At 49.4% G+C, this 26491-nt stretch overlaps 6 protein-coding genes across 6 annotated transcripts; 4 read left to right on the top strand and 2 right to left on the bottom strand.

Annotated features, from left to right (window-relative positions):
- Positions 1–2978: 2978 nt before the first annotated feature.
- On the top strand, positions 2979–3569 carry KY384_008821 (uncharacterized protein; the record flags this gene model as incomplete). The annotated part of the gene is made up of 2 exons (XM_044817308.1): positions 2979–3135; positions 3229–3569. 2 exons carry the CDS (start codon positions 2979–2981, stop codon positions 3567–3569), a joined length of 498 nt encoding a protein of 165 aa, XP_044665903.1.
- A 3256-nt stretch (positions 3570–6825) lies between these two features.
- On the top strand, positions 6826–8090 carry KY384_008822 (uncharacterized protein; the record flags this gene model as incomplete). The annotated part of the gene is made up of 2 exons (XM_044817309.1): positions 6826–6996; positions 7056–8090. The coding sequence occupies 2 exons, from the start codon at positions 6826–6828 to the stop codon at positions 8088–8090; spliced, it is 1206 nt and encodes a 401-aa protein (XP_044665904.1).
- Positions 8091–8591: 501 nt separating this feature from the next.
- Positions 8592–9898, top strand: KY384_008823 (uncharacterized protein; the record flags this gene model as incomplete). Its single annotated transcript, XM_044817310.1, has 2 exons — positions 8592–8789; positions 8876–9898. The coding sequence occupies 2 exons, from the start codon at positions 8592–8594 to the stop codon at positions 9896–9898; spliced, it is 1221 nt and encodes a 406-aa protein (XP_044665905.1).
- A 2866-nt stretch (positions 9899–12764) lies between these two features.
- Positions 12765–15235, top strand: KY384_008824 (uncharacterized protein; the record flags this gene model as incomplete). The annotated part of the gene is made up of 2 exons (XM_044817311.1): positions 12765–15101; positions 15221–15235. The coding sequence occupies 2 exons, from the start codon at positions 12765–12767 to the stop codon at positions 15233–15235; spliced, it is 2352 nt and encodes a 783-aa protein (XP_044665906.1).
- A 3141-nt stretch (positions 15236–18376) lies between these two features.
- KY384_008825 (uncharacterized protein) lies at positions 18377–18993 on the bottom strand (the record flags this gene model as incomplete). The annotated part of the gene is made up of 2 exons (XM_044817312.1): positions 18377–18601; positions 18655–18993. The coding sequence occupies 2 exons, from the start codon at positions 18991–18993 to the stop codon at positions 18377–18379; spliced, it is 564 nt and encodes a 187-aa protein (XP_044665907.1).
- A 5682-nt stretch (positions 18994–24675) lies between these two features.
- Positions 24676–26446, bottom strand: KY384_008826 (uncharacterized protein; the record flags this gene model as incomplete). Its single annotated transcript, XM_044817313.1, has 3 exons — positions 24676–24974; positions 25514–25818; positions 25878–26446. 3 exons carry the CDS (start codon positions 26444–26446, stop codon positions 24676–24678), a joined length of 1173 nt encoding a protein of 390 aa, XP_044665908.1.
- Positions 26447–26491: the final 45 nt, after the last annotated feature.

Consider the following 26491-nt stretch of genomic DNA (forward strand, 5'->3'; position numbering starts at 1 on the left):
CGGTCTATTTCTGGGAGAGGAGAGCGTACCGCTACTGCGAAGCCAGGGAGTGTAGAAGAAATTGACAGTGTGGTCTTGTCGGCTTGCAATGTCGTTGCCCCATTCGCCCAGCTCGTACAGGATTTCGGGCTCAATGACAGCTTCCATCATTCCTATTACGGTATTGCAGTCATCCTCTAGGGGTACGCCGTATGTGAAATCGTTGCAGACGATATTCGCGGGTGGATGGGGTCGGTCTTGTGGATCCTCATCGTCATCTGAGGAGGTATCCCGTCTCTCGAGTAGATGGTCATCTCTACTTTTCAAAGAGGCGTGTCTCGGCGGTGATCTACTCTGCCAATCTGCTTGAGGACGTCGGGAAGTGTCTGTACGCCTTCGAGTTAGCCGCAGTGACTGAGTTGGTAGAAAATCAAATCCTATTTACTCACCCGTTCTTTGCTGGAGAGGTTGCACCTTGCCCGCTGGTTGATCAACTCTTTCGACATCGAGAACATATGAGCTGACAGTTTGAGAGGCAAGAATTACCGTTAGCAGGCTCGAAGGAAGAAAGACCATCTTATCATGTGAAGAGTCATTTCAAAGAAGCCCATAGTATATGTACTGCTCCTAGCGAGGCGAGGCCAAAAATAATGAATCCAACACATGACGTCGGATGCGGGAAGGTTGATACATTGATGTTGAACCTTCATCAACGCTTTCGAAACAAGCTCATCAGCCTCATTTCGCCCTGCCGTAGATGGTCGACTGCTGACATGTATGGAAGCTTGCGTTCTTTACCTGTCATAAGATATGGATCGAGCAAAGATGCTGGTTGTTAGTAAATATTCTGATATCCAAGTTTGTCAGGGTTCGGCTTCACTACAATATACGCATGAACTCACTCTGTCACCACTGTTGCCCAGGATTTTCCCATCCTCTACTGCTTTAAATAACAATACCATGCGCCACAAAAGAACCAGTGCACAACAAACCCGCTGCTGAAGTGGGTGGCAATCTGCGAAACGTGGGTGGCGACTCCATCTTGCCCGCGGGATGCGCACTTGGATGCCCTTGGCTATTAGTCAAAACCTCCGACGTGCGGCCCGTCATTGGAGGCTGAAGGTCAATTTGATGATGTCGCATGGGAAAAGCGGTTGTCAAACTTGGTAAGGTCGTTTCAAATGGGCATTGAGAGGCTAATGCGCGTAATTCCAACGGGAATATAACCGCCAAGATTGAAGATGTAGGCTGTGTTGTACTATCGGTCTCGCTTGCCTCACAAGATCTTTGATGATATCGAGTCTAATTTTGTTACACATTAGCATCAGTATATGAAAGACCAATCAAGATAATCTGCCGCTCGAAAATGCTGAAAGTCACTTCAATGGTATGGTATAGTGATTAAGAGGTCACGTGGTGCACCGTCATTCGAGGGGCCTTTTATGCCAGGCGTCATGCCTTTGTCTAAAGGCTGCTGGCTGACCAGCCGGTAGGATTTGGACAGCGCTGAAACAGAGGATGTCGAAGTACCTCAGCGGCGGTGGGCCGGTCTGACGGCCGATATTGTATCATTGAGGTGAGAAGGTCGCATAGGCATTCAATATCTGATGAGGACCAGACTTGCCCATCTTTAATATCCCACATTTCTTCATCTTCAGGATATTGCTGAATGAATTCGCGGATATCATGTTCCCCAGGTGGTGGCCCTACAGAGTGTGTTAGTATACCAACGTGACGCAAATACCAGGGTATTTGTATTGACTATGGCTTACAATCGCTTGCCCTGTAAGGCGTGTGTAGTTCCCACTAAAACGGACACCACACCCACCAGCGAGAGGGATATTGCAGCTCAAAGCGATCTTTGATTATTCAGACTTCACAATCGATGCGTCTAGCGTTTCGACTTGTGAAGTCGAAATTTAGGACAATCTGACTGCGCTATGCCGTTCAACATTGACCGTAGTCTTCTGCAACCAGTGGACAGATTAGAACATTTGTCGACGACAGCCTTTTTCTCCCAAGCCAACCCTTCAGACCGTAGAAGATGTGACGAGAATGCAGTAAGCACAGAAGTCTTGAACACTGCGCTTACGAATTGGAGGTTGCTTTCTCATTTTATGGACAGAAGTGTGAAGAACTTACGGCATGTAGCTGACCCCAAACCAGCGTCAACACACGTATCTCTGAGCATCAGTTCTGGCGTGAGTCTTATCTAAGCTGCGCGACATGTAAGGATGGTTGTCGTTGCGGTGACGGACATGCTGTACCGGACAGTTCGCCGGGCGGTAGCGAAGAAACCTGGTCTAAACTGTTGCGCTGTGACGGCATGGAGCCTTTTTGGGACATTGATAACGAGCATCTAGATTGGGTTAGCAATCCTCCAGGTTCAGCCTTGACAACGCGAAATCGCCATTGTAAAATAGACCCATTTCAATCAAGCAAGCGGGGACAGAGTCATGTTGGGTGATCAAACCATAAGGGGTCGCTGACCTTTCGGTCGTCGTACGTGAAGAGCACATGGGTATGAACAGCAGAGAGCATGATAGAATCTGACATAGTATGACGGTTGCGAGCTTCCTTGACGAGATTTGATTTTGTAGAACGCCATCAGCGACACAAGGGGCGGACGACGCGACTATCTTCAGACTGTCATTTGAGCATTACAGAAGCACAAAGCGTCATAAAACATCTCAATGACAAAAGAGCCAACATAGAGATTGTCAAGAAAACTGTGGTGGACAGTTCTTATTGTGTTCCCATTGTGGAAATATGGGAGTGGTCAGTCATTTCATCAACAGTCCGGGGCCTCGGCGGGGTAGCAGCGACAGCCCGAACCTGCTACCCTCCAATTTCGACAAAGTGCGTCTCTCCTGAAGCTTTGAGCAGCAGCACACATAATCATCTGCCAGCTTTCATCGTATTCATAGAGCACTTCCAAACTCTTTTTGACTCTCAAGAAGCCATCCCAACCCTCTCACCCAAAGCCAGTGCTCATCATGATGTCGGCGGAGAATGCTCAGAATTGGAAGCAAAGCGCCTGGTTCGATGCAGTGGTAAAGGTCTTCATAGTTTTTGGGACGTTCTTCCTCATTGCTACCGTGTGGGACATTGTACCACGCTTGACGAAGTGGTGTGGGGCCAGCGGCCGAGCTGGAGGTGAAGAGCATAGCTCATCAGGATGTAAGCATCGGTCGCATTTCTCTGATTGGCGTCCCAGCTCTTGTGACACATGCTAATAACTCTTTCAAGTGCCAACCGGGCCCATTGCGACACCCGAAATCGAGCTTGAAGGCTTTGGAGGTCAAGAGGAGGATGCTGATGTTGGGGGTAGGGACGTCGAGGCAGCTCTAGACGTCAGTCGTCCTTTAAGGGTGTATGATCCTCAAATGAACTCCCAAGCTCTTGAAAATGGCACCTCTTCTCGGCATCCGGGTGGCTCTGACAGGCATGATCACGAAGAGGGTGATAGCTCCGGTGTCAATGAGGTGGGTGACAGCTCTGTGTCATCTACTCATCATCAAGATAAGATGGATACAAATGAACGAGCTCTGGGGCAGCCTAAGAGTCAGCAAATGTCTAGGGACATATGAATGATGGCGCAATGAAGTGCATCCACGGTCAAATGAGTAGCAGAAAATTGCCGTTTGGCCATCGTGGATGTCGACATATCGATGCGGTATATGATCACGTCTTCGTTTCGGATTATTTTGGCCTAAAAATTTCCTTGGATTGATGTGATAAAGGTTGAAATTCTCTGTCAGGAGTAATGCTTTCTGTCAATTTGGAGCAGCGCAATTTTTTGATGGGCCGCTCTTTGGGTTGCGATTGAAAGTCATGTTGATAGACATCAGATTGCAAATGACAATATATCTGCCTCTAGAACAGCTCTAGCAGCGGCAGAATAGTCGTGAGAACGATTTGTCGATGGACTGAGGTTGAATGAGGTCTGCGACAACTCCTTTAGGCAGGAATGTATGCGCCGCTCTGCCGCAAGCATCAGTGTATGCCTCGGGGGGTCTTTTGTGGGACACGGCTATACTGTAGAAAGCTTGCATGCAGGCCCCCCCAGTGTCGATCATCAGCTATGCCTAACCTAGAGATGCCTTGTGGAAAAGAGGCAGATCCGGCAAGAGACGGGGCGCTGCCAAGAGGTTTAGGGCAAAAGTTTGTATTACTGCTGTCCAAACCACTCGTGTTGCCGCCATAGAAACCGGGCGTTTTATATTGGCTAATGAGGAGAGCCTGACTTGATCATGTGACCGAGCAGCCAGCCAGTGTTAAAGTACGCCATAAATTAGAGGCGCAGATTCTATGCGTTGAAGAAGCACGCATTCGTCCTCCCATTCGACGCTAGCAACGTGATGCTATCGCCAGCTGTCATCCAGTGTCCATGAATCTAAATCATATTCATTTGAGCGGCAACTCTGCCCTAGGTCTTGGTGATAGCTTCTTTTGATGTTACAGAACAGTGCGACCGTCATTTGCAACCCTGCCAAATGATTTGCGCCAGGTTATAAGAGCCAATGCTGTCCCCAAACCACGATCCATTTGATCATGTGCCAATATGCGTCGTACAGTTCTGACAAGGAAAGACTCTCTGTGTTTATTTCATTGGCATGTTGTGTCTCTGAGAGGTTGCAAGCAATGCCTTGTTCATCTCAAGTCGTTGGATCTAAAGGCGCATTGAAATATGATTCGCCTGCGTTCTTTGTTGACAGCAAGTTCACGATCATATCATCTGGCTTTGCAGAAGTCAAGAAGCTACCCGATGCGACTGAAACGTCCAATGGTAATGTCGACGCGCGTGACCACGGAGGCGGAGGCACTCCATGCCAACCAGCTCGTATGACTCCAGGAACTATCACGTCTGTCAACAAGCACAGGGGAATCTGAAGCCTCATGCCCTGTGGCATCGAGCGTTTGCTTCGCCAGAATCTCGTACGACGTCTCTGCTGGGTGGCCATCTTTTTGACCAGTCCACTGGGCAGTGACAGCAAGAACGAATGACTCTCATTTCCCTGACTTGATTCACATATACTAAGTTTCGCATTCTGAGACAGCTCAGATCAGATGCAACATGCCCGTCGTACAAGCCAAAGTCTTTGCCTCCCATGGGGTACTTATTGCTGGATGAACCCAGCTTTTTTCATTTTCGATTCAATTGTCTCATTATTTCAGACACATTCTTTTCCTAGGCTGGACCTTCTGACGCTCACAAAACTCCTACAAGCAATACACTCATTCTTTGTATCCTATCTTCGGACTTACCATATCTACTCAAACATATCCTTCATTGTACGTCTTTCTCCCGGCGACATACTGTGAGTCCCGCACAAGATACCTCCCCTCTCTATTCAAGCTACAAGCTCTAACAAGTTCCAGCTCAAATCATATCAAAATGCGCATCCCAATCTCCACCACAGCGATCCTCGCCATACTCCTCCTTCCTCTCGCCATATCGGCCCATCCCGCAGATACGTCCCCAGCGACCTCCACCCCCTTCGCCGATCACGACTTGGCCGCGAGAGATGGGATGCTGATGAAGCGCTGTAGTGGGTGGAAATGCTTCTTTACATTGGGCCTTGGGTCCGGATGCCCTTGTTGACGAATGCTGCGACCACAGATACCTCCACGACGACTCCCATCTGTTCGACAGTCAACAGTGATTTGATCCCGAGAGCTGGGATGCTGGTTGAACGCTACAGCTGTAACCAATGGAAATGTTTCTTCTCACTCGGCCTTGCTCACGGCTGTCCTTGTTATTGATTGCCGTCAAGGACTTCCTAATTCGTACCACAACGGGACTTTGGTTGAAATTATGTACCTATTTAAATTATGCCAGGAATCATTTCACGAAGATAGGCGAGGGGAATGGTGCGGGTCATTATTCCCAGACACTCTTTACATTTAATTGATGGAAGCACAATAGAGAGCATACAAGCCTGACTTAGACGCGATCCCGTAGCCACCAAAAGGGTCACACATTTGTTCCACTGTGGGTACTCATGGCTGGACTGACCCAGGTTGTGGCAAACTCAATTTTCTCATCATTTAAGAAGCATTTCCCCTCTGGAAAAGTAACACACTCATTCGATTCCCTCCATTTTCGAGCTCACTATCACCATCCAGACGTATTTTTCATTGTACAGCTTCTTACCAAGCACTCCAGGCATGTCATAAACAATTCAATTCCACTACTACTAGTAAATTTGCAATTCGTTCTAATAGCTTCTAGCTTGCCACAACTAAAAATGCGCATCTCAATCTTCATCGCGACAATACTCGCCGCCCTCCTTCCCCTCGCCATCTCAGCACCCCCTGCAGATACGTCTGCAGCAGCCTCGGCCTCTACAATCTTCGCCGAGAACGACTTAATTGCGAGAGATGGGGTACTGACAAAGCGCATCAATTGCTTCGTTTGCTTCTTGTCGCTCGGGTTTGCTAAAGGCTGTCAAAAGGAATGCGAAGACGGCTGTTCACCAGATTGCCCAGACGAAGTACCGTATGGCATGGGAGATGAGTAGTCATTGGAGCTAGTGGGAAAAGAAATGGATGTTTTGCGAATCCTTATGCTCAGCTGGTCTTGTAAATTAAATGATGGGAGATAATAATGAGTGCATGAAAATCTACCAAAACCAAGTCTGCCAAGACGATTGATTAGATTAGATCGAGTACGTAAAAAATAATACCCCGAACGAGTAACAACAAGCTCGGAGCAGAACATCACGAGTCTATTCTGACTTCAATTCTCCTTCCTCTCTTGTACATCGTGTTGCCCGGATGATTGTGCGATGGCTTTGAAAAGTGCCCCTGTAGCCTAAGTCATTTCCGCAGCCCTGTTGGGCTATGTCCTGGCTTGCCGGACTCCTCCCATCTGCAACTACCAGTCCATCTCCAATCCAGCACAATCTCCTCACACATGGCACCGACAGCGATTACACACTCATTAATGGCAAGACGAGACCTCAGGCAGAGATCATGGAAGAGGAGGAAGACATGCGATCACCATATTGGCATGTACGTTCTACACCTTCCCTCGGTGATCCACGTGAAACGGGGACTCATTAGGCCTACAGTGCATGCTTGCAGGTGGCGTTGGAGGCTCATCAGGCGACATGCTCATGCACAGTATCGATACAGTAAAGACCCGGCAGCAGGGCGATCCTCACATCCCTCCAAGATACGGCAGCTTAAAGTCGGCGTATTGGAAGATCTTCACACAAGAAGGGTTCCGGCGTGGACTCTATGCCGGCGTCACACCTGCCTTCCTCGGGTCTTTCCCAGGTACCATCATCTTTTTCGGGACGTACGAATGGAGTAAGCGGCACTTGATTGATTATGGTCTCCACAACAGTCTAGCCTATCTTGCGAGCGGTTTCATCGCGGACTTCGCAGCATCATTCGTATACGTACCTTCTGAGGTGTTGAAAACCAGATTGCAGCTACAAGGCAGATACAAGAACCCCTTTTTCTACTCGGGCTATAATTACAGAGGATTCTGGGACGCGGCACGCACGATTGTACGAACGGAAGGCATGAGCGCGCTATTCTACGGATACAAAGCGACGATATTTCGCGATCTGCCTTTCTCCGCGTTACAATTCGCCTTCTATGAGCAGGAACAAGCTTGGGCGAAGAAATACAAGCAGAGCCGAGAGATTGGTATTGGGCTTGAGATTGCAACAGCGGCGAGCGCTGGTGGTCTCGCTGGTGTGATCACCTGTCCGCTCGACGTTGTGAAAACAAGGATACAGACGCAGGTGAACCCGACAGATACCTCTGGGCCGCTCACGTCCATCTCGAGAGGAAAGGCTGAAGAGGTGACTGCTCGGTCAGGCCTACCAAAAGAGCAACGTCGACCCATCTCCACATCCTCGCCCAATACTACATTCCAAAAGAGCAATGCGGTGAAGCTAGATACATCGTCCGTCATGACGGGGCTGAAGCTTGTGTACAAGACCGAGGGCATAATGGGCCTGTTCAGAGGCGTAGGACCACGTGCAGTATGGACGAGCGTTCAGAGTGGGACTATGCTTGTGCTCTACCAGGCCTTGTTGAAGAAGATGGCTGTGCATCCGCTTTTTGCATCGGAAGGATCTAGCTTTGAATGATCCTACACTTGACAGCGTCTTATAGATGATACATCTGGTTTAGCGGCATCGTTGGGGCGTGTAATTCGATACTCCACTACTTAGGTACATTTCGCAAATCAATAATCAAGATTCGCAGGATAGATCTCTATCCTCAGACAGAACGCGCATATTCAATCGCTGAATTTGACCCCGCAAGAAAATTTGAGTGACGATCTTGGGGGTGCCGCAACCCCACCAGGCCCCGGAGAATCTGCGCGCTCGTTCTCGCTAATGAGAATGTCGATAAGGAATTTCACTCCACATCCCTCGGCCAATACATGTGTATGTGTCTGCAATAGTGCTCATCATTTCAGCTGGTGTGAGCCAGCCTCCCATGGAGTTTCGGTAGAAAGGGAGCTCTGGTGGATGAACTACGCTCGCAAAGTACTTGATGCTGACCATGCTATTGATCCTACTCCTTTTGACTCCTTCCTCAGGCCTACTTTGTCCAGTCGCCTACTGATTCGCAGGAATTCGACGATGAAGGAACCATACAGTTACAGTCTACATGTTGATGAGGAGCTGCTTCGAACAACGAAGGAAAAGCTGAGGCTGGCTAGATTCCCAGAGGAGCTTGAAGACCTGGGGGACGATGATTGGAGTCACGGTGCGAAAGTGAAAGAGGTCAAACGATTGGCTCAATACTGGCTTGATGGCTTCGATTGGAGGGCTCAAGAGGTATGAACTCGCTGTTAGGCTACTTACAGCGATGAACCTCAAGAAGCAGTCTTTGCGTTCTATATCCATTGCTGACGAGTTGCCAGGCAGCTATCAATGCAGACTTCAGGCAATGGAAAGTCGAAATAGACGTGCCTGACTACGGTCCCCACACCTTCCACTACGTCCATGAACCCTCTTTGTCCTCAGACGCTATCCCACTACTCTTCGTCGCTGGCTGGCCTGGCTCCTTCCTCGAAGCTCGTGAGCTCATCAAACCTCTCATATCCTCTCCCAATGACAATACTCCGGCATTTCACATCGTCATTGCCTCCCTTCCTGGCTTCGGCCCCGGCGATGCACCCAAGAATTCAGGGTTCAGCCCGTCTAAGACAGCAATGGCTTTCAAGACCCTGATGGTAGACGTCCTGGGCTACAGGAAATTCGTAACGCAAGGCGGTGACTTCGGCTCCTGGGTCACACGCATCATGGCACACATGTACCCCGAACATGTCAGAGCTTGCCATACCAATTTCATGGTCATGGGACCACCGCCCTTCTACAAGAATCCCTTGGTCTTCGGCCGCCTGATACTCAACTCCGTCCTCTACACAAAGAAAGAGCAGAAGATGCTAGAAAAGGCACAATCATTTATGAAAGAACACATGGCATACGCAATGGTCCAGGGTACAAAACCGCAGTCTCTCGCCTTCGGGCTTGGTGACTCCCCAATCGGCCTACTGGCGTGGTTTCTGGAGAAATACCACGCCTGGACCGACAACGAGCATTACAGCTGGCCGGACGACCAGATCCTCACGTTCGTAATGATGCACTGGATGCAAGGCGCCACGCCGGGCTTCAGGTACTACAAGGAGAGCTTTCAAGAGAAGGGGCCGTACAGCGGACTCAACGTTTTCGGGAAGTGGTGCGATGTGCCAACTGGGTATAGTGAGTTTCCGAAGGAGACCACTAGCTTTCCGTTGGATTGGATTAGGACGTCGACGAATTTACAGTGGTTCAGGGAACATGATCGCGGTGGGCATTTTGCTGCTGTGGAACAGCCGGAGCTGCTTGTGCAGGATATGAGGGAGTGGTTTGGCAGTCAGGTTGTGAGGGAGGCTATGCGTTGAGCCGACCATTCGCGATGGATCTGCCGTCGACGAAATTCATGACGACCTTTTCCAGCTGAGGAGAGTGGGTGGCACAGCTCCCAATGGACTTTGCTCAAGCATGGTATATTGTGGAAGGATTCAGGAGGGATCCACGGAGAAAAGAGATACCCTCTTTTCCACACATGTCTACTTCCATTGCAACGAGCACTCACAGTGTGAGACGATACTCGATGGCGGAGTTGAAGCGTTTTAGCATATGACCGACATGGCAACCAAGATTACTATCAAGAACATCTTTCTGAGCTTAGCACCATCGGGAATGTATCAGGAAAGGAGCAATTCAAGCGCCTATACTAGACCTGTACCGATTTGGTCGAGATTTACCCGGCAAGGAGGTCGACACGAGGTCCCGATACCTCTTAGCGCAACTGGCGCCATTGTCTCACCGTTCGAAGAGCATTTTGACAGCTCCAAGACTTCCGATCGCGGCACTGGATCTCGCTCTTGTATGGAACCCATGTGAAAGCATGGAACGTAGGAAAGTTTCCTTCCTGGACCAGGACTGGCTGGTTTAGTCATGTTGACTGCCACCTGTTTGAATTACTTGGAAATCTTTTGCCCAACGCGCCTATCAAAAAACGATGGTTATTACAAGATGGTGTAGGCTCGACACTGTGGTATTCTCTTGGAGAACGTATACTTTCACATGTACCTCGCAACTCAAGACTTGCCATGGAGTGGGGTATATGAACTTTACAAATTCTACCTACACCATCTCAGCATCGGCTTTATGGCGTATCCTCCATCAAGAAATCTGACAGGAGGCTCAAAGGTATTTTGACGGTTCGAGGTCATACCTGAGATCCTTTTACTACTTCGAATCACTATTCTGACAGCCTGTCTGACTTGTTTAACAAGGACAAAAGATTCACGAACATGAGACCACAGAGCGAGACCTGCAGTGGCGGTCGAGGCAGTAGACACTGAGCCCACATTGTTTTGCGATGCAGTTACCGGACTTGAAGCTGTTTCTGGAAAGCGGACATCCTAAGTATGGGCCCTGACTCCCAGAATCCAGGATACACTTCCACATGTTTTTTTTGAGCAACGGCCAGCGCCAGTCAGACTACTTCAACACTCGATGACCATCTCGGATGACGCTGCACTTAGATTACTGGCTCGTAGGAATGATCACACGGTCAATGCTTCGTTGCGAACACACGTAATCTGTGCCTGTATTCTATTCGGTGCTCGATAGTCCAATTACGTCAAACCTCGTCACCTCCGGTATTATTATCTGCCTGCGAGGCTGACTTGCATGAAGTTGAACATTGCTTGAAGAACAAAGACGTGACCTTAGCTCAGGATTCATTGTATCAGACTATGGACTTGAAACCCTCAACGAGCTCGGACTTCCCTGGAACTCCGCCGCAGTCCAGGCCTGAGTAGCCAACGCGACAACGATATCACGTTCGCAGGCTGAGCTATCACGTCGGCGCAGGAACCGGCGACCTAAGAGACTAATGGAAGCTTGCGTAACCCTACGCTGACCGCGAGGCTTCCCCCACGCTTATGATGTGCATAAAGGTCTAGCTTGACGGACAAGTTGCTACGCCCTGTCAATCAAACCCACTGAAGGAGAATAAGGGCAGTTACAGATATGACTTTACCGCATGCGGCTACTCTGTCCAGCCTAGAGGATCGCGAGTGCCAATCTGATACGCACTAACTTGGGTGACTCAGCGGGCGTTGATAGGATACAAGGCCCATGATTGATCCACCAAAGTGGTCTTGACGACTATTTCCCTTGGAGGGTGGAACTGATTAGCTGACCTGCACTGCCCAGAGGCGGTCATGGTTGATTATCATACCATGGGGTAACAGCATACATCACGCCCTTAGCGCCTCGCACGCCATCGAATGTTGGTGTCGACTTACGACACCATAACGGCCCATTTCGCAAGAACGGTCCTTTGCAAAGGTGCCCTTGTCCAGCGAAAACCGTAACGAGATATTCTGGAAGGACATCCCACAGCAAGTGTTCTTCTCTGACTGATGATCCAACACCGAGATTCCAAGATATGAGACATCAGCGTTCAGGTGCTATCTTGCGAGTTTCTTGATATGTTCTCGTATCATCTCTTCCCTAGAACAGTCCGGTTTCGCATCAACGAAGAACATAGTGGAGACAACCCCACCATCTTGCGTTGATCACCCGACTGCGGCTCTTGACTGTTGCAGGCTAAAACCTAGACCTCATGAGGCACGTCAGGAAGATGCCCTCGATCAGTCATTACTTTCACTTGGCTTATTATGTGGTTCTAGCAGAGAATCCTGCCTCACACAAGCCAAGGCCTGCGTATAAGAACTTAGCATTCTTGTCTTTCTCAAGCTTTCCAATAGTGCCTTGGCTGTCCACGTCAATCGGCTTCCCCGAATCCTGATCTTTTGTACCAACAGATACCTGACGTGTCGCGTGCTTCGTTAGGCTCATTCCTATCCGTCAGACGCTGTTCGCCTAGTCCAACTCTTACACCATCGATGGATCTCGTTGAACGCTTTGACTGCCGCGTCAAATGGAGGACCAACATTCTCTTGGCTGTCCAAATCGTGGCACGATTGCTCAGCCTTATTTACCAATGATTCTGTCACATCACCAACCTTGTCTTGTTATTGAATTTTTGGTCCACCATTTGATACAATAAATTCAAGCGCAGATAATGTGTTTCGCATTTTGGACGGCGTCTATCCATAGAGCCTCCAGTGTCACAAAGATGAGTCCTGAAATTACAGTCTTGGACCGTTCTGGTATATCTATCTCTCAAGGACGTTGTTTTGATTCTATGATTCAGCCCCCAATTTTGCGTTCCTATCAAGCTACAAAATGTCTACTGAGGTCAGCTCCTCATTGCTTCTGCCCCTACTTCTCATCATATCCCTCAGCCCTTCCGTGTTCTCGGCAGATCTACCTACTTGCCCAGCCGAGACATCTGGAGGTACTAAGTATACTAAAACCTGGTCGATGGGAGCTTGCACACCAACGACCTATGCTGATCCACCCAAGCCAACAACATGCTCTGGCAAGGCCATCACTACGGCAAAGGCTACTGCCTGCCATTGTCCAGATGACAGTCTCTGGGTCTTACTCTCTGGCCTAGCTACAACTATAGCGGATTACCAATGCAAAGGGTACGACGGTACGCAGGAAAAGGATCTGCTGCAGGCGACCTATTCTTGCTCTACGCCACCTAAAACTACTTGCACGTATGCATCGGTTTCGAACTCAGAAGGCCCCGGTGGCCGGATGGTCTTGAGTCCCACATACCCCAGCACGTGTACTTCGGCATCAATCACCTTCTCGTCAGCGACAAAATTAGCCACGGGTCAGATTCTGATCGAACCAACAGGCGGAATCGAATGGTCTGCCGCCAAAGAGGGGTGGAAGTTCGCAGCTGGAGATGGCGACAAAATTGTCAGCATGAATGGCGAAAATGTACCCAACACCAGCGGACAGCAGGCGCCACCAGTCGAAAAATTTGAAAAACAAGATGATGGTACTTGGAAAATGACGGCGGTGGATGGCGTGATAACTCGTGGAGTCTTCGCACACACCTCGAGCGATAAGGCGGGTGGTCCCTACGACTTCTCCGTCACGGCCGTCATCCCCTGCGACAAACCAGCCACCGAGGAGTGCAACATTACATCCTTCGCGATTACCGCCGATCAGTGGAAAGCCTTCGACGTGGACGACTTCATGGATGCGCAAGCAAAAAACTATACAGCCATCAAAAACACCGATGAGGGGAAGGATGGATGGTTTACTTGGTTTAAAAACACCTATCTCGGCGACAGTTTCGAGTCCCAATGCTCTCTCGACCAGGTTGGATCTTGTATCGTAGACAAACCGTGCAAAGATACAAAGACCGTCGTATGGCGGCGACAAGCGTACCTCACGTTCGCCGCGCTTGTGAGCTTGAGCCGCTATCTCGCCTTTACCTACCAGGCTTACGACAAAGCCGACGATATGCTGCAAGACGCCATCCCGGAGTGGAATGCGCATTTCAACCTGCCGGAGGCGGAGCAGACATGGAAGAACATCGTCCAAGCTGCGGCATCGATGGTAGGAATGCTTTCGGTCATCGGCTTCGCCGTCGCGCCCTTCCTCGCCGAGACGCCCGCGCTCTGGGTCGGCTTCATCGGCGGCGCCGTCCTCTTCGGCATGTCCTCCATCCTTAACGGCGCCGTGTCCTTCGCCAACATAGAAGGCGTGGCCGCGACCGAAGTCGAATTCGAAGGGTACGCGCACGCCATGACGTCCATGAGCCAATTCATCAATATCTCGCAACAGCACCTGATCGACCAGAACAACGAGTATTTCGACCACGGCACCAACCTCTCGGCCATCTTCAAGCAAGGTGCCCTCGTTGGCGACAACCTCATCAACAAAGTCGTCGATAGCACCGACTCCGGCTTCGTCTCCACCGCCGCTTCCTGGTTCGCGCGCTACACACTCTACAAACTTGTCAACTCGGCCTGGGACGAAGGCGGGAATTACATCGTCTTCGTGCCCTACGGCCCGGTCAAGTGGTTCGACAATAAAGAAAAAAACGATTTCTCGTCAAAAGACTGCAAGGACCTGCAATCCTACGCGCACTTCAACGACGTCATCGAATCTTACTGCGATTACGACGACGGCCTCAACAAGGGCATGGCAGCGTTCATGTACCCCCAAATGGGCGCCCAGGCCTTCGACACCTTCAACGAGAAAAGCTACTATGAAGGTAAGGATAGCGATGGCAACATATACGTCATCTACGGCCGTAAATGGACCCCCGTCGACGTCTTCCAGTCCTCCCTCTCCTCCTACTTCGGCAACGGCTTCAAATACAACGCGTCCACCCAAGACATCGGTGATGCTATCACCAAGGGCGATCTCGAGCCCCTCAAGCTGTGGACAACCCTCAACCCTTGGGATGCGGGCGTTTTCAATCTTGCCGTCTGTGTCATGCGCGATATGACGTATTTTCCCGGGTGCGAGAAGACGCAGTATTCGGGGGAGGCGATTCAGTTGAGTAAGTGTTGGACGGCGCCGAGTATTTGTAAGACGAATGTTGCGAATTGGACGGGGGCGCATGGGGAGGGCGTGCAGTATTTTCGGGATTGGGCCAATCCGGATATTATTAAGAGTTATGATTATGTGAGGTATTGGGCTTCTACGCAGGTATGTCGTGGTCTTTCGTCTGGTTTGTTTTGGTTTTCGTTTTTCTGGGGTGGGGGTGCGGGACATGAGGGAAAGGCTTGCGTTGTGGGAGACAGATATGCTGATTGTTGGTGCTGTAGCCCCCGAAGGATTGAGTATGCTGAATAGGCGACGAGGCGCTGGATAAGCGTTGATAGTCCAGTTGTCAGATCTATATGCATACTCTCGGCTGATACGGTGATGAGTGTTGTCACTCTGATGCCAGCCACCTATTTTGTCGGAGGAGCAGAGATTTTCTCTGAACCGAGTGGACGCATACCACCGGTACAGGACACGTATGGTAAATCAGGTCATAGATATCCTTCATGCATGCAATTGCAGAAACCCCTCGGAACCTCAATATCACAGTGCATGAAGGAAATGTCGACCAGTCTTGCGCGACTTTCAAAATTTCATATTTGCACTCTACTCATAAACAGGCTTCGCTGGATCTCCTCCCGCTGCACAAGATGCCCATTATGCCATATTTGCTACGCAAGCTACTCCCTCATCTTTCCCCTTGAATGTTTCGTTCATCTCCTGTCAACAATATGGTACATACATATATATCCTCGACGAGAGACTGCGAGAATGGAGGCTGGGAGAAACAAACTTGCTCACGAATGGACAACAGTGTTGGCGATGAAGATGTCCCGAATGAAGCAACCACAAGCGAGCAAGGAAGGCGCTAGCTAGGACGATATCTATCCTTGAGGATGGAAACGCGAACTTTGACGTCCAGATTTGGAGGCTAGTTGAGCGAAGAGGGGGGGAGGGGGGGGGGAAAGGAGCTTGGAATGCCGGAGAAAATGGCACTTGTAGTTCTGGCTCCTTCAGATTTGATAGCTTCGAGGGTTGGGGGGGGGGCGGCTAGCAATGGAAGTGGTGGAAGATTTGAATGCTGGGGCGGATGGGGCGGATGGCTTTCGATGCTGCGAAGTAGACGGGTACGCTGGAAGATACAACCCTGGATGCTGTGCTGACAACTATCTGTATCTAACGGTTCGGTCTAATGGGACTTGAGGCCAAAGATTTTGCCCGGGGGGGGAGATAGCCGTGCTTGAGGATCGGAGAGGTGCAGAAATGATCCAATTTTCTCTGTTTCCACAGCATGGGAGTCTACAAGCGCTACTTTGTAGCGAGTCTGTCGGTAAACGGGCTCTTAGAATAGGCAGTGCTCTAAGGGCTGTTGTGCTGTCGAGTGCCCCTTTTCCTCTTCCCCCCCTCAAAAAGAACGGAGTCTTCCTCACGCCATGTTGAAACCTGGCACGGAAGTGACGACTTCTTGATGGCGATGCGTCGATCTGAGCGTGTTTTGAACCATGGCAAATAATACCTTCCACCGGCTCAGGATTGAGGACGAGGTCAATACTCATGGAAGTTTCTAGATACACTAGGGACTTCCATCAGGCCAGCGACTCTGTTTGGAGGCCTTGCACTCCTGTCGGCCGTGGGCGTATTTCGTCTTGGCTTTATATACTTATGAGGTTACTGTTGTCTACACTATATGTGTGCTACACAGCTCAAGAAGCAAGAGCGTTCGACGTCGTCTGCTTCTCGCATCCAATGTCATTCGTAGGAGACAGCGAAACCGTATACTTTGCCAGCATTATTGTTTGAAAGCTGGGTTTGACAGCATCACCATATCATTCCACCTAGAATTCAACTTTGGCTGGAATTGTGAGGGTCGAAGTTAGGGCTCTCTCTGCGTGTCAGCAGCGGCCTCGACGGTCGAGATGAGTTGTAGTATAGAGGTCGTGAAAGATTTACAGGAGCTGTATGCATGATGACGGAACGTACATTTGGAATGGAAGGCGCTAATGTAGAGATACAGAATCTAACGCCAGCGAAATGACGCGTTGGAGAAGTCTGTTATTACCCGTCACCGATGTAAAGCGCTATTGCTGGGGTTAAGACTGGAGTAACTCCATTGCAGCTTTTCAGCCAGTAGGAAAAATTGTGATCAGTCTTCTTATGGGGTCTCTTTAACCTCCCCCACCACCGCAGGCGCGCTATTCCACAACAGACTCATCATAAAACCGAAAACCTCATCCCCAGCCTTCCCATCTACTGTATCCTACATGTCCCTCACCACGAATGCACGAAGTATTCTCAATATAGCAAATACGACTGCCGTTCTCAAACAATCTCCTTAATACTACAAGGCCCAATCCCCAAAGTGCCACGGCTTTCGCGCCAACGCCAACGTTGTAATCTCCAAACCTCTCCCCTTGAAAAACGTTGCATGTCAAGAGTGCCTTGATACCAGACTCCACTGTACGTAGTATATAGAAGATAGAAGTTCAAGACTGGCGCGCCGGCAGTAGGTGACTTGAGTAGATTGGAGGCCCGCGAGATTTGACTTTTTCATCAGATCCCTAAATGGGGACAGGATACATAATAATCATTGTGGTTTCTGTTCATTTGAGTCGTAGGGAGACGCAAAACGTGCCAGGGAAGGTCTGGCCGGTGGAGCGGGGCGAATGTGGTTCACACTTCGAGATTTGAGAAAACTCGGTGGGCGAGTGTGGAGGCTTGAAATGTGAATGAGCTTGGCCGTCGGGCAGATATCTGGGGGCTTCTGTTGGATGGATGGGAATGACTTACGCAGGACGCCGGGAAGACTGGCTCTGTTGGGCGTTGTGTGGGGAATGGGGTGTGCTTGCTTAATTTGTGATTGGAGGGAAAATGGGGGATTTTATCTGTAGTGCATTGGAGAATGGCAGTAGGATATTCAGCTAGAGATATATATACCGAAGATTTTCAGAGGAAAAGCCAACTTTGGTGTGCCTTGTTTTGATGTGCTACGATATTGTTCATCCAACCTGTCATTGAATAGGAATACGTCGTTTCCTCAGCGATATCAGATGCAATGGAAATGAAGTTGGGGGATGGGTAGGCTATTGGTGCTGGGCATGTGAAGTGAGTTTTCATTCATAGATATGTAAACATGGGCTTGAAGAAGGAAACCCTTTAGTTTCCCCGCGTATGCCTTTCTTGTCCCCACTTGTTCTCTTTAATAACGCTCGCCGAAGGGTAAGATTCAGGTGATGTGGTATGCATGCCAAATAGAAATTTGTTCGTTGTCCCTTGTCATGTACGCTTTCTCCTTCCAAAGTTCAAGACTTGGATAACGTGAATCGTGATTCCGGATCTCAATCGATGATGCGAAATGCAGATCAAAGCATCCCTACTCTCCTTTTCAATTCTCGGGAATCGTGCGTCTCGTCGTCAAGGTAATGTTGCAAGCGAAGAAATCAATCACTCGAAAATAAGTCCTGGGAGCCTTTGGGGTCTTCAGAGTTTTCGGACACGTAGTATGCATGTTTCTTGCTGGCAGGCCCCTCTTTATCGTTGTCGATGCGAGCACGCTTCTGCTGTATACTATCTTGGTGCAGCCGAAAAGGCCTAGACTGTCGGCAATTGAGAATTTTGCGGCGGCGGAGCGCGTCTACTCGTATAGTCGCATCGTCACAGATATCCTTGTCAAGTCATCAGCTTAGTCTATTTTCTCATCGTAAGGTAAGCTACTCACTACGACCGATGTATTCCCCTTTACATTGCTGTTGCAAGATTCAGTTTCAGCCTGATTCTTGTCGCCTTTGGGCACCACTAAGATCGCATTCTTCTGATGACGCTCTCTCTCCTGCTGGCGAGCATACACTCGTCGGTTGTATTCCACAACCTTGCTCTCACGTCTGACGATAGCTTTCAGATCGGCTTCGAGTTCGTAGAATAGAGCTTCCTCCGCTACTTCAAACAGCTGATTGACTGTGTAGTAGCCTCCGTGCCGGCAGCATAATGATGGTAACCATCTCCACTCCAGGCCGTACTTGTCTCCGTATTTCTGAGCAAGTCCAATGGTTTTGTTCATTCTACCCCGGGGAATCTGTCTGGGGTCAGCTCGTCTATCAATCGGGCTGATTGATTTCTTGTAGATACATTGGAATGGTAGCTTGGCTGTTGATTCAAGGACCTGCTCAATGCGACTGTGAACTTAATGTTCCTCAAGTCTGGTCCCTGAGATTTACCAGTCGGCTGGCTTCCCTTGGTTGTCATGTTTGCGCTCTGACGTTGTGTAAACCGAAGCTCTTGTGAAGATTAATTCAATGGATTTTTGAGGACTTGCATACAAAAATCTGATCGAGAAGGACGTTGAAAAGATTTTGTGGTAGTAAAATATTGTTAAACAAGCGAGGATTCGGTAAATAATTTGAGAGAATAGATCAAGAGAGTTTTACTCAAAGTGATGATTTGACTGAAAAAGCGACTGAAGATCAGGTTTTCTTGAAGAGGTGCAATGTGGTTTAACGGTGGTACTGGTGTTCAGATTGACAATAGTAGCATCCGCTGTACAGAGCGTCAAGGCTGGGTTTCGGCACAATTTATCGACTTATGCTTGTTCATATCGAGTATGAAGTTAAGCGGGTATTTAGAGAATGACGGAATCAAAGTGCTCAAGAAAACCTGAAATATTACTAAATTGGAGTGAATGAAGTTGTAAGAAAGTGAATTATTGGGGCGGGGTCAAGTGCATGACACAACAGAAAGCAAATGCGACAATTGACACATATTATCATCCAAGTTTCTCGGTCTTGCAGCTTTGGTCTCTTCATCCAACCATGTCCGAAATGCGGGCAGACCCTTGGTCGTTCATTTCAGATTTGTCAGAATATCATTCCACTGGCCAAAAGTGAAAGTCAAGGCTGAAAAGATGGTAGGTGTCAGCTTGATAATGAATACTCCGACCTCCTGCTACAACTCGACAACGAACTCGCTTCTACCTTCCATGTTCATCGTGTGATCGTCTGTTCACAGTCTAGAGTGATCCAGAAAGCTTGCTCGGGAGGATTCCAGGTAAGCCTCTGCTGCTCGTAATTAGTTGTCTTACTGACTGGTGAGACAGGAAGCAAATTCAAGCATATTCAAAATGACAGGCGTACGGGCGGATGACTTGGGGAGGTTGATAGAATTCTTCTATCGACTAGGCTACCTTGATACCTTACCCGAAGACTCTGTGTACGATCATACATCGTCTTTCAAAATCCACGCCCGAATGTTCGCCCTAGGAGATCGTTACGACATACCCCGGCTCCGAACGTTGGCGGTGGACCGTTATTCGCACAGATGTGTAGGGAGTTGGGATTCCATTGCAGTCATAGAATCTGTTCATGTTATCTACAAGATGACACCAGCTTCGGTCGGGCAGATGCGAGAAACTGTCGTCCAAGCTATTCAAGAGAGGTTGCCTGACATTCTAGACGATGAAGATGCCAAGGCTGCCTATGAGATACTTCTTGATCAGGTACCAGAATTTGTGAGAGATTTGCTTGGACTCTACACCAATGATCTTTCAGCAATCGCACCCAAAAGGAAACGAAAACGTGTCCCATTGTAAGCCAGAAACCTGCATACTAGGATAGAGACCTATGGTAATTTTCGCTCAGCCCAGGACAGACTAGGAGCATCCATTCGCAGTACATCGATTAACAGGAAGTGCTTTCTTACTGAGAGCAAAGAGAATTGTTCAAAACACCAGCAAGTCAGTCAAAAATACGTGCAATTGCTGATGTATGTTCACACTCTAGCAGGCAAACACACTATTCTCGCAATTCCCTCGGCAGATACTTCAGCCCAGCTGATTTGTGCATTTTGTTGCCGCCTATTGGTTGGATGAGAAGTGCTCTCCATACTTGAGATTTGAATACAATTGAGCCAAATCAAAAGCGGGAGAAGGTAGCAAGCGCGTGAACAGAGACATTCGAAGAAATATTCATTGCAAATGGAGATATCGAATGCGCCAGCAACATGTCAAAATCGACTCAACGCTCTTCAACATCTCTAGAAATTTCTTCAAGTATTGACTAGACTCTGCTCAAAACCCGCCCTCGAGCAGGCGGATGATAGCTACCAAATAACACAATAAAAAATCTCTAGTCATCTTCAAAAACGCAAAAGAATTGAATCAGCGCCTTTACCAACTCACCACGCCTTTCACACGATCAAACCCCCTCGTAGCTGCCGTTCCGGCTTAACAACCTTCCCCTGCAAAACCGTATACCTGACGATATTCTCACAATCCTGCGGCTTGACCCTGGCAAGCCAAATGCATTGCGCCGCTTGCCCCATCGCCCCTTCCCTCCCCTCCTTCCCCTCCCTCCCCTCCTTCCCTATCCCCCCTTTATCCCCTTCCCTCTCTCCCACCCCTTTCCCCCCAACCACCGCATCCGCCCTCCGATACACCATCATATTCGCAGAATACTTATGCCCACCCACATGACTAATAAAATAGATCCCCACACCCCCTGGTCTCATATCATGCAAATCCCGATATAAGCCTAGCGGGCGCAATTGCCGTTCTAGCTCCCGGCGCAGGATCGGCGCGGATTGGCCGCAGCGCGCGTCGCGGGTTTTTTGGCTGCAAAGGAGGATCAGGTAGTGGTGTGGGCACGGTCGTGCGGACATTGTTGTCGAGGGGGGATCTGATGGTGGTAGGGTGGAGGTGGAGATTGGCGTTGGCAGGGATGGTAGGGACGGTAGGGACGGCAGGGACGGAGGGGAGTCGCGGAGCGGCATCCCATTCGTGGGGCCGGTGTTGACGAAGTCCGTGATTAGGCCTGGTACTCGCTTTGGCGTGACGTTGTCGATGAAAGTGAAGGCGGGGAGGAGGAGCACGGTTGTCGCTTGCTCGCCTTCTAGGATAGGCGCGTCGTCGGGGACGGGTAGGTTGGAGGCGGAGAGCATCATGTTCTACACCCGTCACACAATTCAGCTGATTTTCCTACTAATCCACCCCCTTCCCCCCACTCCCCTCTTCCCCTGTGCCATCACAAAACAAACCAACAAAAGAAGTAAAAGAAAAGAATCACCCACCCCATTCCCAGCCCTCACCTCCCCCCTCCCCACAGCTTCCATAACACTTCCCCCCTCATCCGCCACATCCCGCACCCAATCACTCCTCCCCGTCCCCACAATCAAATGCGTCTCCCACCCATTCACATGCCCGAACAGCTCGTCTTCCTCGTCGATCGCGAATTTCGCTGGATACCGCGCCGTGCACGATGTGCAGTCGTGATCGCAATCTTCGCCGTCGACGGCGGGGTCGGTTATGGGGAAGAGGGCGGAGATCCGGGTGCGGAGTTTTTCTGCGGGGGTGGGGGAGGGGGCGCGGGAGGGTTGGGCGGAAGTGGTGGGTGTGGGCGTGAATCGCGAGGCGAGGGAGGTCAGGCGTTGGGTTATTGTTGGGCGGGAAGGGGGTTCGGCCATTGTGAGGGATGTGTGCGCTGAGGAGTCGTCTGTTGGGGATTAGGAGAGAAGATGCCGTTCGGGCGGGATGCTAGGGGGTATCATCGTCGTCATCAAACGGCCTTCAACAGTGGTATCAAGCTAGAGAGGAGGAGGGGAGGCATATGTGACAATAGTCAGTCTTCCGCTCGCCGAATGCGTGCGTGATGTTGTCGCCGATTTGTAACGTATGCAGGATGCGGTCATCGATTATGTGGCGTGACCGGCAAATCTCCGCTGCCGGCCGGAGATAAGGGCGTCTTCTCCGGGGGTTTCCCTGCAAATTAGACGCCTGGGGAGGGATCTCTAAGAGTGCTCTGGGCGGAGATGCCACCGTTGATGCATGGAGCCTCCCCGTATAGACGCCTCTGGCTTCGTTCAAGTCAAGATTCGATTTGCTTTATATATGACAGCTTTTCATTGTGATTCATTCTCTAAAATTCGCGTATCATGAGAAGCCGCGGGAATATCAAAGTCTTATTTGGTATAACTTAAGAGGAAGTGGCGACAGAAATTGCAGGCATTTGGAAAATCATTAGAGCTCGGCGATGGCGACAACAACAAAAACCTCAAGCATGACTGATGCGACCTGATTCTGCTATCTCGATTACTGACTCCATAAGTGGTTACTTTCCCCTGAGATGATGATCATAGTTTTTGCCCGTCGCCTCCCAAGTCACCTTGGCCTATTGGATTCTTGCAACCGGTCTCTCCACTTCAGGCGAAGGTCACAATTGGCAGAGTATTTGCTATGAAACTTCTCGACGATTTCTCGACAATTGAAAAGTATGAAGAGGGGACGTGTTGTGGATCTTTCAGAGATGAGTTTCCGTTGACGTGCCTGGCGAACGAGTGCGACTCGAAGCCTTGTCGAGCGTTATTGGCGGAGGATCTGATGGTGGAAGCAAAGCCGGTGCATTGCAACAGAGACTTGGAAACACCACCACAGACTCATTCAAATATGGGTCACTTCCACGATACCGGATGCCCGCCATACAACACATCAAGGCTCAGGCAAGCCTGGCCGGACGATTTCTCAACCAAATCGACTAGACCGACCCCGAAATTCAAGAAAGCAACGATAGCGGCTGCTAGTGTTGGGAGCATCGCAGGCATCGTCCTCATCATCATCACATTGGTCTTCTCCAGAAAGAGCAAGCGACGTGCAGCCAGCCCTCAGATCACGAGTCAGGAAGGGTATCGCAAACCAGAACTAGATAGCAGTGCAGTCACACAAGTGCAACCGGTCGGAATCAGCTCGAAATTGAAGCGCCGGGCTGCTGAGCATTGTGCTGAAGCCCCTCCGGCACTCATCTAATCAATGAGCGCAGGAATAGAACTCAATCGTCGATACTCATGAAAGATATCTGACGCTTCACATTCTTTATTCTAGAATCATGGTACCGTAATAAACTTCCTCACTAGATGCTAGTCGCAAGGATAAACCGTCTTTTGAGGGGATTCGCCCCTTCTTGGGCAGCACGCACCGAATTTGCCCTATAATTCATTGTGTCTTCACAGATTGAGTCAGCTTCATGGTCTTTTCACACCTATGCAACGCCTAGCATTAAAAATCTTCAACAAGTGGGCCCAAATAGCCATATTCGTCGACTCAGTGGACCTGATGGCGCTTTGAGACCCACTTTGCGGCGCATTTCGGCACCCGTGACTCGCATTCTTAACGCCTTTAAAGCCACCAGAGCGCCTTCCATCGAAGTACTCTATAGCGTCAGTGGCACTACTCCACCGACTCCTTTGGGATTTATGTGCTTCTGGCATTGAATTGGGGGATCTCGGCACACAATGGGAAAAGGGGCTACAGAACCCCTATTGAGCTGCCCCTGACGTTAAGTGCGGTGGGTATGGTATAAGATTTCCCTGAGCTTTGGATCGAAGGCAGAGGTTGTACCTCGACAAGGTAAATTGTCTATTACTTCGGGCGTGGACGCTTTCTATTGCACGCTTTTGAGGGTTTTTTAAAGAATTGCAAGACATGCTGCGGGGAATCCTTCACAAAACATCCGTTCGATTTTTGTCTGCGGCAACAAGGCTATACTGAGCGTTTCATTCGGCTATACTCATAGTTACAAGCGTCATGTTCCCTCGCAAGCTTTGTCTCTGGTGGGGTATTATCCGTCTTCCAGCCAGTATGCCTTGGACAACGCTGGAACAAGGGGTGTCGAAGGACTTCGGCGGCTGTCGGCCGATCTGACGGTCGATACTGTATCATGGAAGTGAATAGATCGTGCAAGCATTCCACGTCTGATTGAGACTATGTTCTTTTGATCTTCCTAGCTTCCATGTAATCATAGACGTGGTTGTCGTCGTCGTCCTCGTCACAACTGTTCTCATCTTTGGAGTCGCAGTTGTCCTCGTTCTCAGCGTCGTGACTATCTTCATCCTTTGCGTCAAGGCTGTCTTCGGCTTCAGCGTCGCAGCTATCTTCATCATCGTCATCCCAAGAGTACTCGTCCTCGTCAATGTAGCTCGCATCTTCTGCAACTATGGCGGCCCTGTCTTCGGCCTCTTTGGGAAGATATCTGCTGAGATCATGTTTTCCAATCTTGGGCCCTGCAAGCCGGGGTTGTTAGCAGGTCTGATAAGCTAGAAAGACTGTGTTACTCATATCTTACAATCACATTTCCTGTAAGGCGTATGATTTTTCCACTCTTCTGGCAACGGGCCTAACACAGTCATCCAGGTATTCACGAGACCTTCTTTGTTTGTGAGGTCACAATATCTGAACGGGTTCTCAGAGCAAAGTATCTCAAAGAGCTGGTCGGGAGGCCTTAGCTTCGATGCTTGGTAACTCGGAATTGCTGAGTTTAACGTACAGTGACTCCCAAACTCCAAACATCAGCTTTGGGTCCTAATTTTCCTTCAAGTATGACCTCAGGAGCAACATATTGAAACACGTCGAGATGTCCATGAAGGTACATAGACGAGACATTTTGCCCAAACCCGACAATCTTGACGAATGGCCAAGCGTAAGGTCCAGTATTATGACTCGATAGGGGAACATGATACAACAAAAATTTATTTCGGCGGAGATCTAAATACAGATAAGTCTTATTTTCTCTACACAAGTACGTTAGGCAAACAGAACATACCGCCATGGGTAACACCTAGCTTGTGCATGTATACCACCGCCTCTACAAGCTGCTTGCACAAATATATGTCGTTCCTCGACTCTAGATGTATGTGCGAAGGCCTGTCCCGAAGTGACTGGGTGACCAAGCACGTGTGGTGTCCGGAGGGCCCGGATATCTCGAAGCTATCAAGTAGATCCACAATATGTTTCTTTCCGGGGTCATTCGATGGACCAGCGGAAAGTTTTTTGAGAACATCCGCTTGCTGTCTTGCCTGTACAGAGAGTCCTGACTTGAAGATCTTGACCACATGACATTGTGATGTTCTGGAGAAAACCATTAGTTAAATTGACCACAGATCAGTATTTCGACCGCCACTGATTACCTTAGATTTTCCACCAAGAAGACTTCGCCATCGCGTCCATAACCTCTGCGAGTGTACACCTTATAGGTGGCATTTTCGCCTCTTAATATTTCGCCAAATTGAACGGGATAATAACCTCCATCACCACATCTGTCGGATGATCTTGGATAAACTTGCACATGATGATGCTCATCGAGTCGATGCCGAGATTTTATGCCTGGTTCAAAATGCAAGCTTTCCACGCCCTGAACATTCTTGAATCTTCGTTCAGTCGACAACCAGCGATTCAAGAGAAGGGGGTAGGTAGGCGACGCAATATCAAAGGTTTTGAAAACGTGAAACCCAGCATCTCCAGGTGGCAATACAGCGTTGTCTTTGACGAACAGGATTTTCCAGTGCTGAGTTTTGTGCGTGGTGACGACATCGGTGGCTTTCTGTTTGACGGTATTGGCGGCGCCGCCAGGAATTTCTTGCAAGGGAGGACTTATTCTGCTCGTCGGCTTTCGACGTGAGAAAATCTTGTTATCGAGATTGAGATAAAGAATCGGGTGCGCTATGATGGACATACTAGGGTTGATGTTCTCAACCATTTCTATCTGACGGTCTGCGAATACTGCTGTCGTCTCCTAAGACTT

This window comes from Bacidia gigantensis (genome assembly GCF_019456465.1).
Source record: "Bacidia gigantensis strain McMullin 20006 chromosome Unknown contig_304, whole genome shotgun sequence".
NCBI classification, from domain to species: domain Eukaryota; kingdom Fungi; phylum Ascomycota; class Lecanoromycetes; order Lecanorales; family Ramalinaceae; genus Bacidia; species Bacidia gigantensis.